Here is a 21,280-nt window from a genome sequence, read left to right on the forward strand (position 1 = left end):
GGCACCTCAGAGCCCAACAGGGTTTTCAGGATACAAACTTCCGAGTCAGAGCTCTCTTCTTCAGATACCTCAAATTCAGATATCTGAAGAAAGACGCTCTGACTTTGGAAAGCTTATACCCCGAAAATCTTGCTGGTCTCTGAGGTACCACCGGACTCAAAATCCTGTTCTACCGTAGACCAACACGGCTGCCTACCCGAATTATTGTCGACCGACTTAGAAACTGATTTACTATGACATAAGAACATGTGAGGATTACAGTTTGTGCGTTATATGAAGTGTGCCCTCTGTCTCTCTGAGAGAGAGAGAGAGAGATTGGGAGGGAAATGTTACTACAAAATGAGGCAGGAAGACTCAACAATGCAACAGCGAGGTGTGTATTTGCTATACAGAAGCCAAAGGAAAACAAGCTCCTCAGAAAAGGTCAAAATGGGCATGACTCACCTCCCCCTGGAGTAGCAATCAATTGACAAGAATACTGTACACAACCTCCTAGAATACACAACTCCTTGGTAAAAATCTCTCCATAGTATTTCTCTGCTCCACCGCAGGAACAGCATAGTTCTAAATGGAGGGAGGAGTTTGACTATGCTTCTGGGAAGAAAATTATTTGGTATATCTTTACATCTTAAGCAGTCACACTTTTCTAGAGCTATTTACTTCATCGGATTCAGAAGGGTTTAATTAGGATCATGTTTCTGTATTTTCATTTTTCATCAGCTAGAGTCTGAAAACACTTTGAAAAACAGTTTTGGAGGACCCTGTTACTAATTTGTAATTATGTATTTTTATTATTTATGTTATTTATTTATGTTATAGTCTGCCTTTCTCACTGAAGCACTAATACTTCACTATTTAGCTTTAAAAGTACTAAGCATTTTATTCTCAAAAGGTTCATGGGGCAATAACATCAACAAAAGATGGTGGCAGATAAAACATTTTGTAAGACAAAGTTCAATTAATCAGATACCATACAATTTATTTATGCTGCTGCAGACTAACACAGCTACCCCAGCAGATAGATTATCCAGACTTTCACTGTCCAAAATAGGAGATAAGTTGCTGATTAACTTAATATCTACCCATCGTAACAAGATACCACATTCCCATACAGCAGCAATACTTTAAAATTGGGAATGCCTAGCTACTGTATTCCATATGTATATACATGCATTTTTAGCTGTATTCAAAGGACAAGCTACACACTTTTTAGTAATTTTATGCTGATTTAACTGTTGAGGCTTCTCCCACCGAATGAATCCTGGAAATTGCACATTGGTTACTGTGATATGAACTCTGTTGGAAAGTCCTACTGCTCCTAGTCTGCCCATTCCATTATAGTTCCTACGGATCTTTACAGAAGAAATAATTGTTTATAGCTGTTCAAAGTAGGGATGTGCATTTATTAATGAATGAAAAAGCAAAACCAATCTGGTACTTTAGTTGTAACTGAAACAGAAGGGGGAAATAATGGCATTTCTCTTTATTATGCTGGCACTTGGCTACAGTTCATGGAGGGTGGGAAGGGAAAACAAAACTCAGGAGAGGTTAACACAACCAAGATTTCCTTTTCCTGCCTTCAATGGTCTCTGCTAGTAGGCAGCCCATTCTCAGTTACGCTAACAGAAGCCATATAATACCTTTTAATACCACCAACCAAAATGACACAAAATTGTGTGCAAACATTTGAGTTTTCCATAGGGTTTACCAATCATGATAGGGTCTGGAATCCTCTCAGAATTACAACTGATACCCAAACTACAGAGATCAATTCATCTGGAGGAAATGGCAAGTTTGGAGGGAGGACTCTACTTATTCTTTATATACTTTCCCTATAAACCTTTACTGTAGTTCTAAAGATGCAAATTAAACCATTAGACTGGGCACTTGTGCTTTTGTGAACAGTCATTTTCTTCAACGTAACATTTGAACTGACAACTGACTGATCTCATCCATAACCCAGAATGCAGATCTTGGAGCACTTCTCATTACAATTGTCTATGCTTCCATGAATAAGTCCACCAAAAGATTGGTACCTTGTCTAAACAACTCTGACCACTGATGTCATCTGAGCCTCAGCCCTACAGTACCTACTAGACAGCCAATGGTATTCCTTCACACAGTAACTACAAATACTACTTCCCTGTGTGTGTGCCTTCTCTGTAAGTACAGGCAACTGCTCTCTAGCAGATGCTTCCAGGGACATCTACCTTAACCATGTAATTTTGGAACCCTAGGCAGTGGCCTAGCTTGCCTCTATGGCTCGGCAGACCCTGACTACAAGACACAACATACTTATCTTAAACATAGTGCCCTATAAATTGCCATTGCAGAGGTCACTAGATCAACAGAGTCTCCATAGCACCTTGGAGATCAACAGATTTATTGCAGCACAAGCTTTTATGAACCAGAGTTCATTTCCTCAGCTACACGAAATGTTACACTCGGTTGGCAGAGAGATTTATATCACAGCAGAAAGGAGCAATGAGCAAGATTACAAAGGTCAAAAGACTGAGTTTCTGAGGCCCCAGATTTGTTGTATTACATTGCAAAGCACATGTGAAAAGTTCTAGCATAAAAAGTGAACAATCCTACTGCACTGTGGATCACTTCCAACTGTTGATTATTTAGTTAAATAGTAGTCAAGTAAGGAAGGACATTTACTTTCTGCAGTAAGTGGGGTTGCCAATAGGCCTGGAGAAATGTCCCTTTAACAGAGGTTTAATTTTGACAGCTAAAGTTTTTCTCAGTATGGAAGCAACATCCCATTAGTCTGTTAAAGGAATAGGATTTTTCCCTTTCTGGGCAGTCAGCAACCCTAATAGTAAGCTAACTATCCCTAATCCCTGCTGAGTTCGAGTCTAATCATATCAAGTCTACATATGGATTACAACTCAGTAGTTTGTTCCTGATGTTGCCCACTGAAACTCTTTATGTATCCTATTCAGAACCTTCCAACTTGGCTAATTTAACAGTTGGAGTGGCCCACTCCCACTCAGACTGGGTCGTTTACTCTTTGAACTGGATCCTATTTTCATTTGTGCAATGTAATATAACATCTATGCCCTGGGACACTGAGGCTTTGCAGGCTTTCTTTGTAGTAACACCCCTAAACCCCTTCTGCCATTTGTAGCTTTAAATACCTCTTAACCAACTGACTATAACACTTCATACATTGATGGAATGGGTCTTGGCTTATGAACATATGCTGCAAGAAGTTCTTTAAGATGCCATAAAACATTTACTGTGGCTACAGCAGACTAACATCTCTCTGGAATCTCAGTTTGCTAGAGATTCTCAAACACTACAAATCTAATCCCAAAATCCTAACCGATTCTCAAATCATAGAATACATTTTCACCTTGATTGTAAACAAACATACATGAGGGAAGTCACTCTCTTCCTTTAGAACTACTTATAAAACATCAATGACAGCAAGGGAAAACAAAACTCCAAACACTCCCAACATAACCCTCAAATTTTCTTTTCTAATGGACTTAGAAAGCCCAGCACCTTTATAATACCTTCAGGGAGTTTAGCAGATGGGTGTGAAGAATTTGTCACAATGCTTAAAAACAAGGGTAGTTAACAGCTGTATTGAAACCAACACTGGTTAAACTTTTAGACCACTCTAAATGTGATGTCACATCACAGTATCTATCTTGTATGAAGAATTAGATGTCCTAAATGGAAGTTAATGAAGAAAATGCCATACAGAAGCTGATACCCCCAGGGGATAGCATAGTCCACAAAGTAGCCAGAAGAGTTTAGGGGAAAATAGGGCATGTTTTGCTTACTGATCCCCCCCCCAACCCCCCAAAGATGGACTCATTGCATTCATGGAGGAACTCCACATTGTGGCAGCAGAGAGTGGGGAACCATCCACTCCTAACCTTGCATGTGCAGAGGGAAGACTTTCACTGAAGATGAAGTCAATCACACGCATGCCTTTGTCGTGGGCAGCCATCCTTCCTATGTCAGTGCATGAAAATTAATCTTTTAGAAATAGATAGGTAACTGTTATTTTTCTGTAAGGCATAATAGCTTCCATGCCCAACTCCAAAAAATAAACTGGAGATATCGCCTTGATTCAGATGGATCTTGCTGATACACTGAGATAGATGGGTAAATAACTTTCCCGAGGTTACAAGAGGAAGGAGAGGTCTTTTACATTTAGTCTCAGCTCTCATAAATGCACCAAATGGAAGGACATCAGCACAGGCACAACATCACAGTTTATAGCAATTTATAAATAGGTGTACTGTATTATCCTGATTTTTCCTGTAATTCAAAGCTGTCAGAACGTAAGTTTTTCTTCTTCTAAGAGCTGAAGATATTGCATCCCCTCAGCACTCTAATGCTAGCACCTAAGGTATTAGGCAAAGGGGGCCTTCAAAACCTTAAACCCGAAATATACAGAATTCTGTCTCCATGCAATTCTTATAGTTCATCAATTAGGTTTTCCCCATTTTCCCGCTGCATATAAAACCACTCCAACTTCCAATCTTAGCCTGAATTAACTCAGAATATCCAATTGATGCACACATACCAAGCCCCCATATTAATTAACCTCATTTACATGGTATGGTATGATAGAGCCCCGTGGTGCAGAGTGGTAAGGTGCAGTACTGAAGCCCAAGTTCTGCTCACGACCTGAGTTTGATCCTGGCGGAAGTCAGGTTCAGGTAGCTGGCTCAAGGTTGACTCAGCCTTCCATCCTTCCGAGGTCGGTAAAATGAGTATCCAGTTTCCTGAGGGTAAAGTGTAGATGACTGGGGAAGGCAATGGCAAACCACCCCGTAACAAACATTTTGCCAAGAAAACATAGTAATGTGACGTCCCCCATGGGTCAGTAATGACTAATGCGACGTCCCCCATGGGTCAGTAATGACTAATGCGACGTTCCCCATGGGTCAGTAATGACTCGGTGCTTGCACAGGGGACTACCTTTACATGGTATATGGCTTACCTAGTATAAAGATTACCCCCAAAGGAATAGTTTTTGCCTTACAGGTTACCTTATCCACTCCACTTGAAAAATGCTGAGTTTGAAGTTCTTTTTCTGAGACTTAATAGGGAACAGCCTCGCTTGCTGTTTCTTTAGGACTGGTCATGTTTTTTCTTTCGCACATACACATTCAAACACAATAGGAAACACATGGTTCACAGCTTCATTTTAACTTAGCATTATTGGTGCATGGCAGAAATAAATCTCTTTCTTATGCCGTGTGTGCAGGTCAGCTTCATTTTAACTTTGCATCATTGGTGCACGGCAGAAATAAATCTCTTACGTTGTGTGTGCAGGTCAACATTCTTCTCTTTGCATACATTTTATTCATTGTAGCTTTTCTAGTATTTGATTTCCTCTACTTTTGAATGTAGTTTTGACATAGCCTTGTGTCAGTTAGAGACTGGCATTTTCATCTGCCCTGCTCATGGGAAGATGAAAACTTGTTCTTGTTGTGGTCCAATAATCGTTGAAGTTTAGGGCATTAATAATTGCATTTATTGCTGTTTTCATCCCATGTTTCCATCACCACCAGGCCAAGCAAGAGATGGCCATCACTTGGTGGCTGGGGGACTGGTGGGTGGCAATGATTCTGGAGACTCATCCTTTTGGACTTCAGGGCCCCAGAATACCTGTGCTGGGAGCCATAGGATCTGCACGAACAAAAGTCATATGAGGAGAGGGCTGCAGAAAGGCAGGAAACTGTGTGAGACTGAATGGGAAAGTGGGCTGAATGCAACCTGGTGCCTGTAATTCTTGAAATGTGTTTTAGGGAAAAAAGATGAAACAGGTGTAGATAATATTTTAATAGCCTAAGTAGAAAAATATATATGGATGTAAAAACAAACACTGAACTTAGTTATCCTAACTCTGATTAGAGTTCTTAGAGGTAATAACCACATTCCCATTGATTTCACTGCTGAGTGGATTGCAATACAGAACTCTTATATCTTCATACTTTCCCCCCCTCTTCCCCAATATAGCAGCATCAGAGATCACACATTAGAGGGGGTAGAGTTCCACCCATCCCCAACTAGGTAAGGGTCAGATTTGAAGCCAGCACAACTACAGATCTATTAATGACTGACATTTTGAAGTTTTTGTATCCGGTACAGGATAAATGTATTTTTCTTTTTTATGATTTTCTCAGATTCCAGGACAGTATGATAAAATTTTGTAATGTAAACTGATAAACATTATTAGATACTTTTGGCTTGATCTCCGGAAAAATTCATGCCTTTAAAGATTTTCCTTGATACTTAAATATTCGATTCTGCATTCAACATCACTTTAATTCCAAACAAGGAATGTCAGTGACCAAATTCTATTTATTTTTCTGACCCATTTTTCTTTTTAGCCCTTAGGCTACTGCTTCTACCAAGCAGTACATACTGCTCTAAGAAGAATTACACAATATTTCAAAGCAAGAATCACTTCAGAGATTAGCATTAGTTATGAAATGCAGCAGGAAATTCCACATATGCTGTAAGGTTCTAAACCACTGCATTTTTGTTTTAAGATCGTTTCCGAAGAGTGTATGGCTTTCCCCATAATAAAGTATGTTATGTAAATGTTATGTGAACATCCACAAATAAATTATCAGAGTGCACATCTTTATCACAAGGACAGGACAGGACCATTCCACTAATAACTCTCACCTCTTCTATGTTTAGTATTAACCAACAGACCCTTAGGATGCTTCTTAATATTTTAATATTTGTTGGCTTATCTATCTATCTAAATTATTTTTTAGTATAGGCCAGGCCATTTATTGTTTCCTTGACTACAAATGACTGGTGAGAAAGGGAAAGCCTGTGGTCACTTACAGTCCACCGCTTACACCTACTACCTCTCCCCCTTTGATGATGGCTCCAAGTTCCTACTCATTTGGTACTGTCCATTGCTGTGTCAGGTGGGTGGAGGTAGTGTGGTTCCTTTATCCCTCAAGTCACACTGAATGCTCTAGTGCGCATGAACTCAGAGGGTCTGTGCCCAGAAGCTAAGTCACAAGCAGTGTAATCCTAAGCAAAGTCACATCCTAAGCTCAGAGACTTCAACAGACTTAAAATGGTGTAAAACTCTGCTTAGGATAGCACTAGAAAAGACCGAAATTCTACACAGTCGTTATATCTGAAAGGTGATACCTCTGGAATGTTTCCTTTTTAAAAATAAAGCATTGTTATTCTGCCATTTCTTCATGCCACCACATAGCTTCATTGGTTTAGAGACTTATCTGATGGTTCCAGTTTTGCTGAGAAATGTTTATCCGCTAGAACTTCTTTGTAGCACAGTTCTCCATTTTATAGCCATCACAGTTTTTCTTATTAGTTTCATATGTAAATGATGCATAGAAAGCTCTACTGAAAGTAAATGAAACTAACCTTATTGTAGAGTGAAACAATTCTGGAGGTCACACTTCCTGTTCTCCAGTTTATAAAAACATGATGAAATAAGATTTTTTAAAAAAAATTCTCACAAGCAGATCAACATTTAAAAAAATAGGTGTGGTTAGCTTTTTAAGTTACAAAGGTAAAGACACAGTTCATTTGTTACCATCTGAAGGCAACTGTTCCATTTGCCTGGAGCTATCACACAAAACCACATTTTACACAATTTACATCAGTATTACTATGAACGTATTCTTTTAATAGAGAACATGATGATGACTGCCAACTCTATTTGCCGGGGGGGAGGGGGCAGTGAAAAATCAACTTGCAGTAAATAATATTTATACAAAATTTAAAAGATATCTGTGCAAAATACAAACCTGCATGATAGGTGCCTGCCATTTCAAAACAGCTATTCAAACTGTGTTAAATAATCACAGTACTGATAAGTCCAAAAGAGTTCCTAGGGTTTCAGAAGTGGCTACGATGGTGAGCTAGAAGACTCTGGAATAGCACTTCCCATTGCAATACTGTTTTTGTCACTTAGTGTTTTTACAACAGTTGTAGCTGGAGACTGAAGTACTTTCCGTGAAAGCCTCATTCTGCCATCAGTCGGGTCACGTCCAAAGAATTTAACCTGTCCATATGAAGGAATGAGGTTTATATCAAGGTTTATATCAATCCTCACAAGATCATGTGAGGATTCAATATAAGAATTAAAAGATACAATTTACCTTGCTATTAAGATGCGGGACAACTCAAGAGGCCCATTGTTGATAGAATGTCAAAGAGTCCAGTAGCACCTTAAAGACTAACCAACTTGACTGTAGCATAAGCTTTCAAGAACCACAGTTCTCTTTGTCAGATGCATCTAACGAAGCTTATGCTACAGTCAAGTTGGTTAGTCTTTAAGGTGCTACAGGACTCTTAGACATTTTGCTACTACAGACTAACACAGCTAACTCCTCTGGATTGTTGACAGAGAAAGCATAACCAATACTCATCTGATGTTTGAAACAGGACACCAGGGTAATAACATATGATTTATATACTGCCCTTCAGGACGACTTAACGCCCACTCAGAGTGCTTTACAAAGTGTGTTATTATTATCCTCACGACAATCACCCTGTGAGGTGGGTGGGGCTGAGCTGTGACTGACCCAAGCGGTGACTGACCCAAGATCACCCAGCTAGCTTGAAGTGGAGGAGTGGGGAATCAAACCTGGTTCTCCAGATTAGAGTCCTGCCGCTCTTAACCGCTACACCAAATTGGCTCCCAGTTCAAGATCAATAGTAAAGACCACCAGGAGTTTCCAGGGTGTATGTTTTTGAGAGTCAACCTTCCTTCATCTGATACGAGCAGGAACGGAGAGATTATATGCACTTACTTCTATTAGTGGCCATTTCCCCTCCATTTCCCCCCACTGCACCATAAGAAGGCTCCCCCCCCCGAAAATTGGTACTTGCTATTGTTCAGTTGCAATCTACTAGTCCCTCTGGGCTCCTAGCTTCCATTTTTAAAAAGTCTCTAGCCCTTTTGGTTGCAGCACATGGTGGCATGGGTGAAATGGAAATTGTTCAGGGCTAAAGCAAGGAAAATGGAGCTGGTATGGGTAGGACTTTCTGAAATGTGAACCTTCCCATCCAGAGAGTTTGCTATTGAGCTTGGATTTTGTTCTTTCCAGAAATATAAAAAGCAAGGTTTGAGGAAAAAAATGTACTGAGGAAAAGGAATGGACAACTAGCGGATGATGTTGTGTGATGGCAGTTTGGAAGCCAAAGCAGGCATATATATTTGTCTAATGCAACCCCAATTCAATGCTGCACATGCATCACAGAAGCAGCGCATGAATATCAAGAACAACGTACTAGAGTGCTAATTCCTGATTCATTTAAAGCACCAAGGAAATGTTAGTAGCACAAAAGCAGGTCTGAATTGTGCAGCATATTGTCACACAGAGACTTGTTCTGAGTTCTGTTCTGCTCTATAGCTCACCATTTTGCTTTGCCCCACTGTTGCCCCTTGAAAACCTGTCCAAAGGGACCCCTAGAAAGCACTGCTGGAAGCAGCGTAGGGATCCCACAGGGGTGCGTGTGTGAAAATCCTCCCATCAATGGAAGTGCCTTTGCAATGGTGGAAAACAATAGTAAGAAAGCTCCAACCCACAACCTTTATAAACGCTTGAAAAATATCTAGTAGTTTCCCATACATCATAAAGGTAAAGGAAAAGATACACTACCTGGATTTCTTGGCCGACTTCTAATCCAAGAGCACTAGGATGTTTAATCTAAAACAGAATGTTCACATCAACAACTTTTTTTTTTACAGCTTTCAAATATTTCAACTTGACTGAAAAATGTATACAAGCATTTGCTTAAAAACCAAATCCTAGTTAAGAGTGAACTCAGGGGTCATGCAAGGGACTTGTCCAAATGACACTCCCAAGCAACTGACTCTCACGCCATACCATAAATTGGCTTAAAATCCACCTCCTTTCAAAAGATATTTGAAATAGAAGGGCAGCGCTACTATTAGCGAAAAATTGGCTCATGATACCAGAGTCAGTGTGATGCAACCGTTAGAATGCTAGACTAGGATCTAGGAGACTCAGATTCAAATCCCCACTCTGCCATGGAAATCTGCTGGGTGATTGTGACAGATCCCCAAGATCCAATATGGCTCAAGAGCACCACCTACAATGCCTGGGCTCTTGGACCCCTGGGGCCAACTTAATCCTTTTTTTGACAAAGGACAACCAGTTCAGGCCAGATTCCCTTTTTCTCATGGAAGTGAAGAGCCATTAATATAGCAGGACCATCCTGTAATAATTCTCTGATTGGTATCTATACTGATACTTCTGGCACAAATTCTACCATTTCACATCATATCCCCAGTCATAACAATGGAAAAACACAACACCACCACAATCATTACTTTGTTACAGTTTGGCTGGAAGGTATACCTTTCTTTGATCCAGCTGCGAGTTGTGAAGTAGAACTGGAGTCATGTTTGGGTACAATTTAACCATCACTCCGATATCTCTGCATCAAAAGGAAAAAAAGAAATGTGTTATTTCAACACATGCTGATCAGGGATCATAGCTCTGTGGTCAAGTGTATGATCTGCAAGCTGAAGGCCTCAAATGCAAGACTTGGCATCTATAGTTATAAGACCTGAAATGGCAAGTGTTAGAACAGACCTTTCCCTGCTTGCAACTGTGGAGAATCATGACCAATCAGAATACATGGGCTAATTTGAAAAGTACATTTCTAGAGATCAGGCACAAAACAGTGGTAAACATGATCAATAAGTGAGTTTTACTCACCTCAGTTCAGTTATTGTGGCTGTATAAACTGCTCCAAATTCCAACTGGTACTCCTGCTACAGGAAAACAGGAACAGTGGGGACAGATTCAGAGTAAAGACACTATACAGGTCAAGATCCAAAGAGCAACAAAACTGGTTCTGCACACCCAAGGGATTTTGGACTTCTTTATCTGAAACTGAAAGGCATTTCTTCCAAAGCCACTAGTGATACGGGAAGGAGCCTTTTGCTTAAAGTCAAGGAAGTCACACAAGGTACATGTGCTCCCTTGCGTTAGTCTAATGTAGTTCCTCAGATCCTGGCCTTTACATGAATGGTATCTACTTTACATGAATGGTATCATCTCCCCTATCCAAAGGGTTTAAGGCAAGATAAATGGTGGTAATGTGAGAGATGGATCCCAGCCCCACACAACTGCACAAGATTATGTGAAATGTGAAACATATTGTGAAAACATCATCACCAGAACACAGCCTTACATCGTCTTTGCAGATTTCAGTAATAAATTCTCGTGCTTCGTGCATAGCAGCCGGGGTCGGAGCAAACACAGAAAATGTCTCTTCATCTATTTGGCTAACAGTCACTCCTTCAGAATAAAGGGAATGTAGAAATTAATACAACAAATTGGCTCTCTTTGTACAGTAAAATTTAAAATATATTTATATTAATACAGAATTCTGTTAGCAGTTGAAACAGGCAGCAGGCCAGTCCCGCCCTGGCCCAAAGGCACTCATTTCTGACCCTTCTACAGCATGAAATCCTGCCATTACTCACAATGGTTATGATACAACATGGAATTCTGTATGTAGAATCTTTTGGTGTAAATCAACTGGACAGCTGTAGACTTGCAGAAGTGTAGATGGACCTGTTTAGCGCTACAATATACTCTGCATGTGATGAATGAGTTGCCATATAAATTATGGCAGAGGCTATTAACCCTATTTCAGGGGATGCACCATCTGAAGCATTTTTAAGAACAACTGGGCCATTCTTAACAGAAACTAACACAATGTGGTGATTAAATCCATGCCAAGTGGGGAAAGAGGGATTTGCAGGGAGTATTTTATTTTGATTTTAACTGTGTATGATGTTAATCTATTATTGTAAGATGTCTGGAACCATGAGAAAAGTTGGGAGTAAAAACATTTCTATACACAAACAAAAATAAATAAAGCAAGACCACTTACCAGTTTCAGCTTGAAGTTTCTTTAAATTGTAACCTCCAGGACCAACAAATCTTGCCCTTTTTGATAGTGGCACTTCAACAGTTTCTGAAATGCAGTGTTCACATGACAAACTTGTTCCGGTAATAAGATCAAGTTTTTGCCAAATTTTTAATGTTTTTCGAGCACAGATTGTAAGCATGTTAAAATACTCTTCTAAGGAACAAATCAGTTCAAGAAAGCTATTAACCCACAAGAATTTTTACTAGCCCATTTAGGAATATGTAGCATCTATAACACTCTGGCAATCTGAAAAAAAAAGAACCAACTGACCTACAATTTACAGAAAGTTTCCCTGCCTTCACAATTCTTGTTTGATATTTACCAACCTACCTTATGACTTTTTTGACATAAAAAATAACAGAACAGCAAGTCAAGCATGCTGCAATCAAGAAAACTGCTTTTCTAATGCCTCCACAATGTAGTGGTTACAGCACCAGACTAGGATCTTGGGAGTTCCCTGATCGAATCCTCACTCTGCTATGGAAGCTCGCTGGGTGACCTTGTGCCAATCACATACTCTTAGAGTATCCTAACTCATTGGGTTACTGTGAGGAGAAAACTGAGGAGGGGAAATGTAAGCAACTTTGAATCCCCACTGGGGAGAAAAGTGGGGTATAAAGCAAATAAATAAATAAATAAAGGACACTGATGTATTGTTGAAGGCTTTCACGGCCGGAGAACGATGGTTGTTGTGGGTTTTCCGGGCTGTATTGCCGTGGTCGTGGTCGTGTATTGCCGTGGTCGTGGTCGTGTATTGCCGTGCCGTGGTCGTGACCACGGCAATACAGCCCGGAAAACCCACAACAACCAAAGGACACTAAGTTTACTACAGTACTTTAAAGTTGTATTATATTAAGTTCAATGTCCTTCAGCCATTTTCAGCATCTGATCCATCGAAGTCAGTCTTCAAATTTTTACATGTGCCTTTTTGCTCCTTCAGCTTTCCCCCACTTCTATTTTATCTTTTTCTGTTCTCCCTTTCCCTTAAAATTTTTCCTGTTTTTTTCAAGGACTTTTAAGAAATTTTGAAAAGCACTGAAAAAAAGAACTCTCCTATTAAAAATTGTCTCTTTTTTTTTGGAATGAATAAAATGTTTTTTTAAGATAATGCTTTACTTACTCAGAATATGTACAATTAAGATTTTTATGGAAGACAAGCTATAGCATTAGAGAATAGCAGCTGTTTACCATAAACATATACAGTACTGCAATATGTGTAATAATACACTATTGAACAGTTCAGTGTTACAAAATTCAACTCCATCTCCTAGTCCTACTATGATCGTAGGAGGCTTTCTGTCCAAAAACCACACGCTTCTGTTCACTATAAAATTTGCCTTTTTCATTTTTCATTTTTATGTTTCTTGCCCTTCAGGTGGCAAAGATACATATGCTCAGGTAGTATAGGGTGCAGTAGTTTGCAAGCTATCACTCTTTAGAATCAGATATATTTACAATTTTGCTTGCAGAAATGTTTAAATTTCACAAATAAGCCAAATACAATTACCTTACACTGCTTGTATAATTTTATGTTGTTAAAGCAGGGGAAAAACCCTAAGTGTAAGTAAGTGAAGTACTGCATATTTTTAATTTGTTCCCAAAGTTTCTATTTCTGTACACACACAGTTTATTCTGTGGCTTTACATTTTCTGCAAATTGTATTCTCTATGCTCCCCCCACCCCAACAGCTCCCCATTCCTTATGTGCCCCTGATCTAATACACTTTCACCTCAGATCATGGAGCGATTCAGTAACAACCAGTTGATAATTACTTAAAAAAAAACTTATCAGCCCATTCTGATATCTGCAGTTTTATTTTTTTAATTCTTTATTTATTGTTATAAATAAGTTACACGAACAAGAGGTTTGTGTAACTTATTTACATACATCTAGAAATCTTGGCAAGTTACTTTTCACACTTATCTTCCCCGAAATAAGTACATGCAACACTTGTGCACTCTATGTGTGAAACAGAAATTAACAGGAAGGAATATAAAAGTCATGAACAAAAAGGTTTGCCTTGCCAGCTATGGACTGCAACTAGTGACCTTATCACCAACCCCTGTACTCAAAAAGCAAGTTTTTCAAGTATGAGAAGAATATGGTCTTCCAAACAGTCCATACATACAACTAAAGTATAAATGCTATGTATTACCTACAAGTGGTCCATTCGCTTTTCTGCTTGCTCTAGGTTTTGCAATGGTTTTGTTCATAATCTGTAAGATTTCTCTCTTTGCCACTGTGGGGAAAATATTTCCAGTTTAAATATAGAACAAACATGTTAACATTGAAAAAAATACCCCCAAATTTGTCACTTACAGGAAAATCTGCCTCACTTTTGTAATGTTTCTCACATGACTCATCAAGCAAATCTTTTGTACTGCTGAACCACAGTGAAGATTTCAGGCAGCTTTGGGTAGCCATATTGTTAAACGAAAAGCAGATTTGTTTCCACTTTTATGCTTCACAAGGATATTAAGAACTCAGAAAGACGTATTTTAGACCCACCCAAATTTTGTGCACAGCTATGTATTTCCAGTACATTATTAAACCTTAACCCCACCCCAGGAAAGGCATATTTTAAAGAACAATACATAGCAAACTTTTATTCCATTTTCTTTTATGCCGTTTTTTGGCAATAACTTGCTATATGCATATAATTGTAAGGGGTTGATTCTTTATATTCAAATAATATAACCCGGCAAAGCTAATTACCATTTTCTCCCATCACCTAAATCATGGTTCAGCACACACACAGACACACACCCTCCCATGAATTTCAGTGAATTCATTGCTTAAGATACTGTGTTTTTTGCAATTCATGCTAAAAAAGCAAAATGCTCTCTCCCGCAAGAGCACTGAGAGAGCACTATCATTCTCCTGTAGAAACAAAAAATAGGCTACATAGCACACTTCACTGACCATAAAGAATGGTTTGCCTGGCAGAAGAAACGAGGCTAAGGTTGAGTTCAGAGATCATCAAAGCAGATTATATAAACTTAAATTAACAAAGCAATGTTCACATTTGAACTAGGCCTGCAACCTTTAGTCAGTAGAACATCAAAATAAAGCTTTAGCTACGAATTGGTATTGTTTGGATGTAAATTAGAGATGAGCATGAACCGAAATACAAACCAAAGTTTGTGATGAACCAGGCTGGTTTGTGGTTCGCAAACCGGTAATTTGCCAGAGCCCATTTCTGACGAACCGCCACGAACTTTAGGCTGGTTCATTTGGTTCGTTTTTTGGTTCATCACTGCAGACAGCCTGGCGCAGATCAATCAGTTTCCTAGGCAACAGGGGATGGACTTCCTGCAGACCTTCTGCTGACCCGGAAGTGGCCTTCTGCTGGCCTGGAAGTGACGATTTGCTGACCTGTATGTGACGTTTTCATTAACCAAATGAACTGGTTAGTGAACCAGGGCAGGTTCGTGAATGGCAATGAACCATGAACCACATAGTTCTTTTTTTTCCGGTTCGTGCCCATCTCTAATGTAAATCACAAACCTATCTTGAGCCAATATATTTACTAACATACGTTTTCCTACATATAAAATTAATCATTCCTATTCGCACCATGTCTGAGGAAAGTGGGGAGAGGAAAAGATCTAATAAGCTTAGCAGGGCTAAAATCCATGAGGTTTTGAGATGCAAATTTACACTGAAAGATACAACATATCTGGGCTCTTCTGAAATTAATGTAGTGTATTACAGAAGCTTCCCCAAAGAGCTCTTACAGTGAAATCTTAAGCAAAGTTACTCCAGTCTAAATCCATTGATTTCTGCTTAGGATTTCACTGTTATCCTAGTATATAAAAGGCAAGATGTACTGGCAACGACTCACCTTTTATCCTGGCAGTGAGGTGCCTGCAGGTGTGCCTGCACCAGGCTTCTGAGGGGCTGTGGAGGCAGCGGGAAAGCATGGTGGCACAGGCGCTGCACGGCTGTGCAGCCCAGGCACAGTCCAGCCTGGTGGCGCGGCCCAGCAGCCCACCAAGGCCCTGCAGCTAGAGCTCATTGTATTGTTTCACACAACAGGCTCTGGTGCTAGTTTATTTATAATGTCTTTCTGTATGGCATGCCAGCTAAACATCAAAGAGAGCTCAACCTAGACAGGACAAGAACGTGGATCTGCATATAGATTTATAAACTTCTCTGTTCTTGAGAGGCCCAATTACCCCTTGGTAGTACAAAATAAAAACAGCATAGAAATCAAGCAATGATTTAATGCCGTGGATTGTGCACTCACCAGTGGCTTGTTGAATAGCTTCCATTACAATTTTTAGGGGTATCCCTGGTAGTTTGATGTCAGCCTAATAATATACAATTTTAAAAATTAATATACTAGTAGCAACATTTTGGTGAAGCTTTTTTGAGAATTAAGAGAGATTAGAGGATACCTGCAAGGCCGTTATTCCTTTATTTGTCCCAGCCATTTTGAAATCCATATCCCCATGATAATCCTCTATTCCCTGAAAAAAAATAAAGTATATTACCACTGTCCTGCAGAAGTCCTTTCCACAAATCTAAAAGACACTCCAGTCACACTGGATGGAAGGACTTCCTACTATAATCAGTAAGTTAATTTCTTTATCGTAAACCCATTGCTTTGCAGTAGCCCCGCTATAGAACTTTCCATTATCCCTGGAGAAAGACACAAGTTAACTTCAGCTGGATTGTCAGGGAAACTCAATAGGAGAGTATAACTACAACACCAATTCAAGTTGACTTTAAGGCAGTTATATTGTGGAAATCTGAGTCCCACAAAATCGGAACTCCCAAGATGTCAGGGAAGGAGCGACAGTACAATCTCAAAGACTTTACTGTATATGTCTACTATAATACATGAGTTAATTTGAATTCAGTGCAGAATGTGCATTAAAACCATTAGTGGTGCATTCTCACATGAGGAATGTACACAAACTGATAGCATGAACAGGGGATTTCCCAGTCAAGATGCAAAAGGCTGTATTCTCTGGCTGTGTTAGAAGACAATCACAGTAGTGGATCTTTCTTGGTCTTCCCACAGCAGTTCCTACTACAGAATACACACTTTGACTGGCCAGTGTACCCTGTGCATCAGACTCCACCCAACATCACTTGGAGGCTATGGGTTGGATCTTATGGTTCTATGAGCGGAAGGTGTGTCAAACCCTCCTCCACTTTCCAGTTCCCATAAAAGCCCTTTGCAATCCCTGAAAGCGTTTCGTTGGGGATGAGGAACTACTGTGCCAAAAAGTACAGGGCACGAGGGCTACAATGAAAAAATCAGTCCTACCTTAGCCTTGTACCAAAGGAGAGCTCAGCAGAGGAAGCGTAGCACAACAAAAATTCTATTGGCGCAAGAGGGGGGGGGATTTCAATCAACTCCCCTTCCTCACTGTAGCACCCCTACCCTTTTGGTGGCTTTTTTGCCCATGAGGCAATGCCTTTTCAGAGGTTACAGAGCACTGCCGTGGAAAGAGGAAGGCATGGAAGGATATAGCACTCTCAGCAACCATAGGATGCTCCATGGGGTGCCCAGTAGTGTCAAGTGTTTTGGGTACACTGGCAGTGAAAGTATGTATTGTCCAGCTGGCAACTGTACATACTGAATTAAGCTGCATGGGATCTTTGAGTGAAGCACAATAAACATTCCTCCCCCCCCTTCTATTTTGACACTGTATCCATCCCCCGCCCCCCGCTCTGCACTTGATTGTACATACTGACCAGGTAGTGTAGAAATATGTTGTGCTGGAAGGTATGCACATTAACTGGTCATTATGAAGTCTCTCAAGTCAAATGGACATCCATGCAACTGGACATTCACTGGTTATTTCCCGTACTGACTGGTCAATGACAAAATCCCTGGTTCAGTTTTTTGACAATTAACCCCACACACACACACATCACTAATGCAGATTTCTTCACTTACATAGATCAATATTAATGTTCTCTTAGTACTGAATTTTGGAAATCCTGGTGTAGAATCTTGATTCCCAAAGATCAGGATATAGATTTCGTTTAATTACTGATATATAGCGCTGAAATACAGATAAACTAGGAACTCTCACCAGAAGGTCGGTTAGCAAACGATAATCTTCAATGTCTCCATTTTTTTCAGGATTAGGCCTCGTAATCAAACCTACAGCAACACCCGCTACAGCAGCCGATATTGGTACTCCTAACAAGAAAGGAGACATGTTTGTTTTTACTGGGGTGGGCAGGGAGAAAAAATGTCCCCCAAACACTTCCTGCACCATCTGAGGGAAAACTGCAAGAGATGGGACTGGGGGGGAACCAGGAAGTTTCAGTCATCATGCCCACTAATGGAGCCTGCTTTTCCCAGCCAATTGCAAATCTATCACAATGCAGAGGGTGAGGGAAAGAGAGTAAGTGGAAGAAGGAACAATGATCTCTGGTCCTGATGCATGGGGTGAAGGAGATGAATCATTCATTTAAAAAGTCAAAAAAAGGGTTTTAATTATCTCAATGAACCTTTGAGCTTTGGCAAAAGTTGGTTTGGGCTGTGGGCATCTTGGAAAGGCTGGCTTGGCTTCTCCACCTGCTTGCAGTCAGAACTGGCCATTTGCCAAGGTGAGCTCCACCACTGCTGCTCATAGATAGCTAAACAGAAGCTGGAGGTCATCCCCCAGCAGCCACAGGTGGGAAGGGCCACACAACCATTTGCAGCCCAGTTGGCACAACAGCAACAGTGGCTGCTACTTTGTGCATATGATAAACTCTTTGCTTAGGGCTGGCTGGATACCTGCCTCGACTCCACCCACCACCCACCTCTTACAATGGGAGTTCAGTGGAGCAGGTAGCTAAAAATAAAGCCAAATAAAGAAACTGAACACAGTGCACTATGGGAGTCAGCTGGGGGTCTCCTTCTACATGGATCTCCATTTCCAGGCAAGGCACTATCCTTCATGATCCAGGGCTGGCTTGGCCCAGATAGGTGGATGGCCACTGACCTGCTAGGACTTTCCTGGTGGCCATATCGGGCAACTCATCCCTGATTTTTTATACACCTATTTGAGCAGAATCATATTGCAGGAATGTTAAAATAGTTGCTACCCATGTGATTCCAAATCAAATTCAATATATTGACTTTTCTCTAAACACATTAACTGATCTGCAACCTCATTCTCTTCCCATTTGAATCTTCTTATAGTTTAAGATCAGATGAAGAGGTCCCACTTCCAATAGCAACCGACTGTAGAGCCTTCATGATGACCTTTACATCAAGTAGAATCTTCTCAATGGCTGCCCCAAAGCTCTAGAATTCCCTTCCTTGAACAACTCAACTTGCCTCTTGCCCCTTGTATCTGACAAAAGGAGCTCAACTCTTAAACTCCTATACCCCTTGAAATCTTGTTGGTCTTTAAGGTGCTACTGGACTCAAATTTTATCTTCTACCACAGACCAGGAGAGCTACCCATCTGAAATTCACTCACCTCCGTCACTTACAGAGAAGAAAGTTATCTTCCAATTCAGTTGGCCTTTAATAATTACTATTTTGACTCCCCTTGGTCCTTATTTGCTCCATTTTTGTTTCGCTTCTGGTTGTTTGCTTTAAGGAATATGATCATATTTACGACACATAATATTGATGCTTACTAGCTATAAGAGCCCTGTGGCGCAGAGTGGTAAGCTGCAGTACTGCAGTCCAAGCTCTGCTCACAACCTGAGTTCGATCCTGGCGGAAGCCAGGTTCAGGTAGCTGGCTCAAGGTTGACTCAGCCTTCCATCCTTCTGAGGTCGGTAAAATGAGTACCCAGTTTCCTGGGGGTAAAGTGTAGAAGACTGGGGAAGGCAATGGCAAACCACCTCATAAAAATGTATTGTCGAAGGCTTTCACGGCTGGAGAACGCTGGTTGTTGTGGGTTTTCTGGGCTGTATTGCCGTGGTCTTGGCATTGTAGTTCCTGACGTTTCGCCAGCAGTTGTGGCTGGCATCTTCAGAGGTGTAGCACCAAAAGACAGAGACCTCTCAGTGTCACAGAACATGCCAGCCACAGCTGCTGGCGAAACGTCAGGAACTACAATGCCAAGACCGCGGCAATACAGCCCAGAAAACCCACAACAACCAGCACCTCATAAAAAGTCTGCCAAGAAAACGTTGTGATGCGATGTCCCCCATGGGTCAGTAATAATTCAGTGCTTGCACAGGAGACTACATTTACATTTGACCATACTAGCTACATTTTTGTTTCAGTACATTTCTTTATTTCTTACATTTATAGCCTGCCTTTCTCAAAAGATTATACGCTCCTTTGTAGTTTATGAACCAACTTTTAAATTTTGTAAATAAAAACAGTGGTTAAGTGGCTGGACTACGAATCAGTACTCTGCCGGTTTGAATCCACTACTGCCATGAGCTCAGTAGGTGGCCCTGAGTAAACCACTCTTCTCAGCCCCAGCTCTCCAGCTGTATTTTGAGGATAACAACAACACTGACTTTGTTCATGGCTTTGAGTAGGGCTCTAATCTGTCTAGAATAGCGATATATAAGCACAATTATTATTATTAAAGTGGCATGTTCTGTAATGTTCAACTTAATCCAAAGCATAAATTGTTCTTTGTATAAATTTGGTGGACTTCATACCTGCATCCATCAGTGCTAAACTCCCTCCACATGCAGAGGCCATAGATGATGATCCTAAGAGAGAAAAGTCATAAAGTCCACTTTAAGCAACTTTTCCCCATTCATTGCTAATAAAAATAAAGGAAAAAATAAAGCTAATACCATTTGATTCTAGTACTTCTGAAGTGACCCTTATTGTGAAAGGGAAGTCTCTGGGAATCACTGGCTTCAAGGCCTTCTCCGCAAGTGCACCTATTAGGAGAAAATATGCCATGAATACGAAAAGCACTTCAGTGTTTCAATGCACATTTTCACTTCTTTATATTTTACTCACCATGACCAAGTTCTCTTCTGTTTACGCCAGTAATTTTGCCAATCTCATTAGTTGCATATGGAGGGAACTGCAGGAGGACATTTCCATTTACAAAAGAGGGGGAGGAAAGAATCAGCATTTAGAGCTTGTATGACTGGAAGTATTCTTTTAAAGGCAAAGGCCCAGGAAACTCATGCAAAATGATAAAAAGATAGGTAGATGGTGGAACACAGTGAGTCATTTCTGCTGTTATAATAATGTGCTACCCTTTGCAATTTAAAGTCGTCACCATCTACTGAAAATAGCTGGTTCAATACTTCTAGTCACATGTCTGAATGATTCACCTCTATTACCATTAAAAAGCTGACCTTGAAGAACACCCCCTCTTCAAACCTATACAGATTCAAGCACTGCAAGTTTCACTGAAATCCAGGGACTTGGGGCCCAACTAGG

General features: G+C 40.4%; 1 protein-coding gene across 1 annotated transcript in view; it reads right to left on the minus strand.

Annotated features, from left to right (window-relative positions):
* Window positions 1-7,633: 7,633 nt before the first annotated feature.
* Window positions 7,634-21,280, minus strand: part of PNPT1 (polyribonucleotide nucleotidyltransferase 1) — a 42,624-nt gene continuing 28,977 nt past the window's right edge. The window contains exons 16-28 of the mRNA XM_054997955.1: window positions 20,849-20,915; window positions 20,677-20,766; window positions 20,536-20,589; window positions 18,000-18,109; window positions 16,347-16,418; window positions 16,196-16,259; window positions 14,102-14,185; window positions 11,908-11,991; window positions 11,200-11,306; window positions 10,722-10,777; window positions 10,359-10,437; window positions 9,636-9,683; window positions 7,634-8,032 (exon numbers count right to left, since the gene is read on the minus strand). Coding sequence (XP_054853930.1) covers window positions 7,877-8,032; window positions 9,636-9,683; window positions 10,359-10,437; window positions 10,722-10,777; window positions 11,200-11,306; window positions 11,908-11,991; window positions 14,102-14,185; window positions 16,196-16,259; window positions 16,347-16,418; window positions 18,000-18,109; window positions 20,536-20,589; window positions 20,677-20,766; window positions 20,849-20,915 — 1,071 coding nt within the window. The 3' untranslated portion in view covers window positions 7,634-7,876. The remainder of the gene's footprint in view (window positions 8,033-9,635; window positions 9,684-10,358; window positions 10,438-10,721; window positions 10,778-11,199; window positions 11,307-11,907; window positions 11,992-14,101; window positions 14,186-16,195; window positions 16,260-16,346; window positions 16,419-17,999; window positions 18,110-20,535; window positions 20,590-20,676; window positions 20,767-20,848; window positions 20,916-21,280) is intronic.

This window comes from Eublepharis macularius, chromosome 1 (genome assembly GCF_028583425.1).
Source record: "Eublepharis macularius isolate TG4126 chromosome 1, MPM_Emac_v1.0, whole genome shotgun sequence".
Taxonomy (NCBI): Eukaryota; Metazoa; Chordata; class Lepidosauria; order Squamata; family Eublepharidae; genus Eublepharis; species Eublepharis macularius.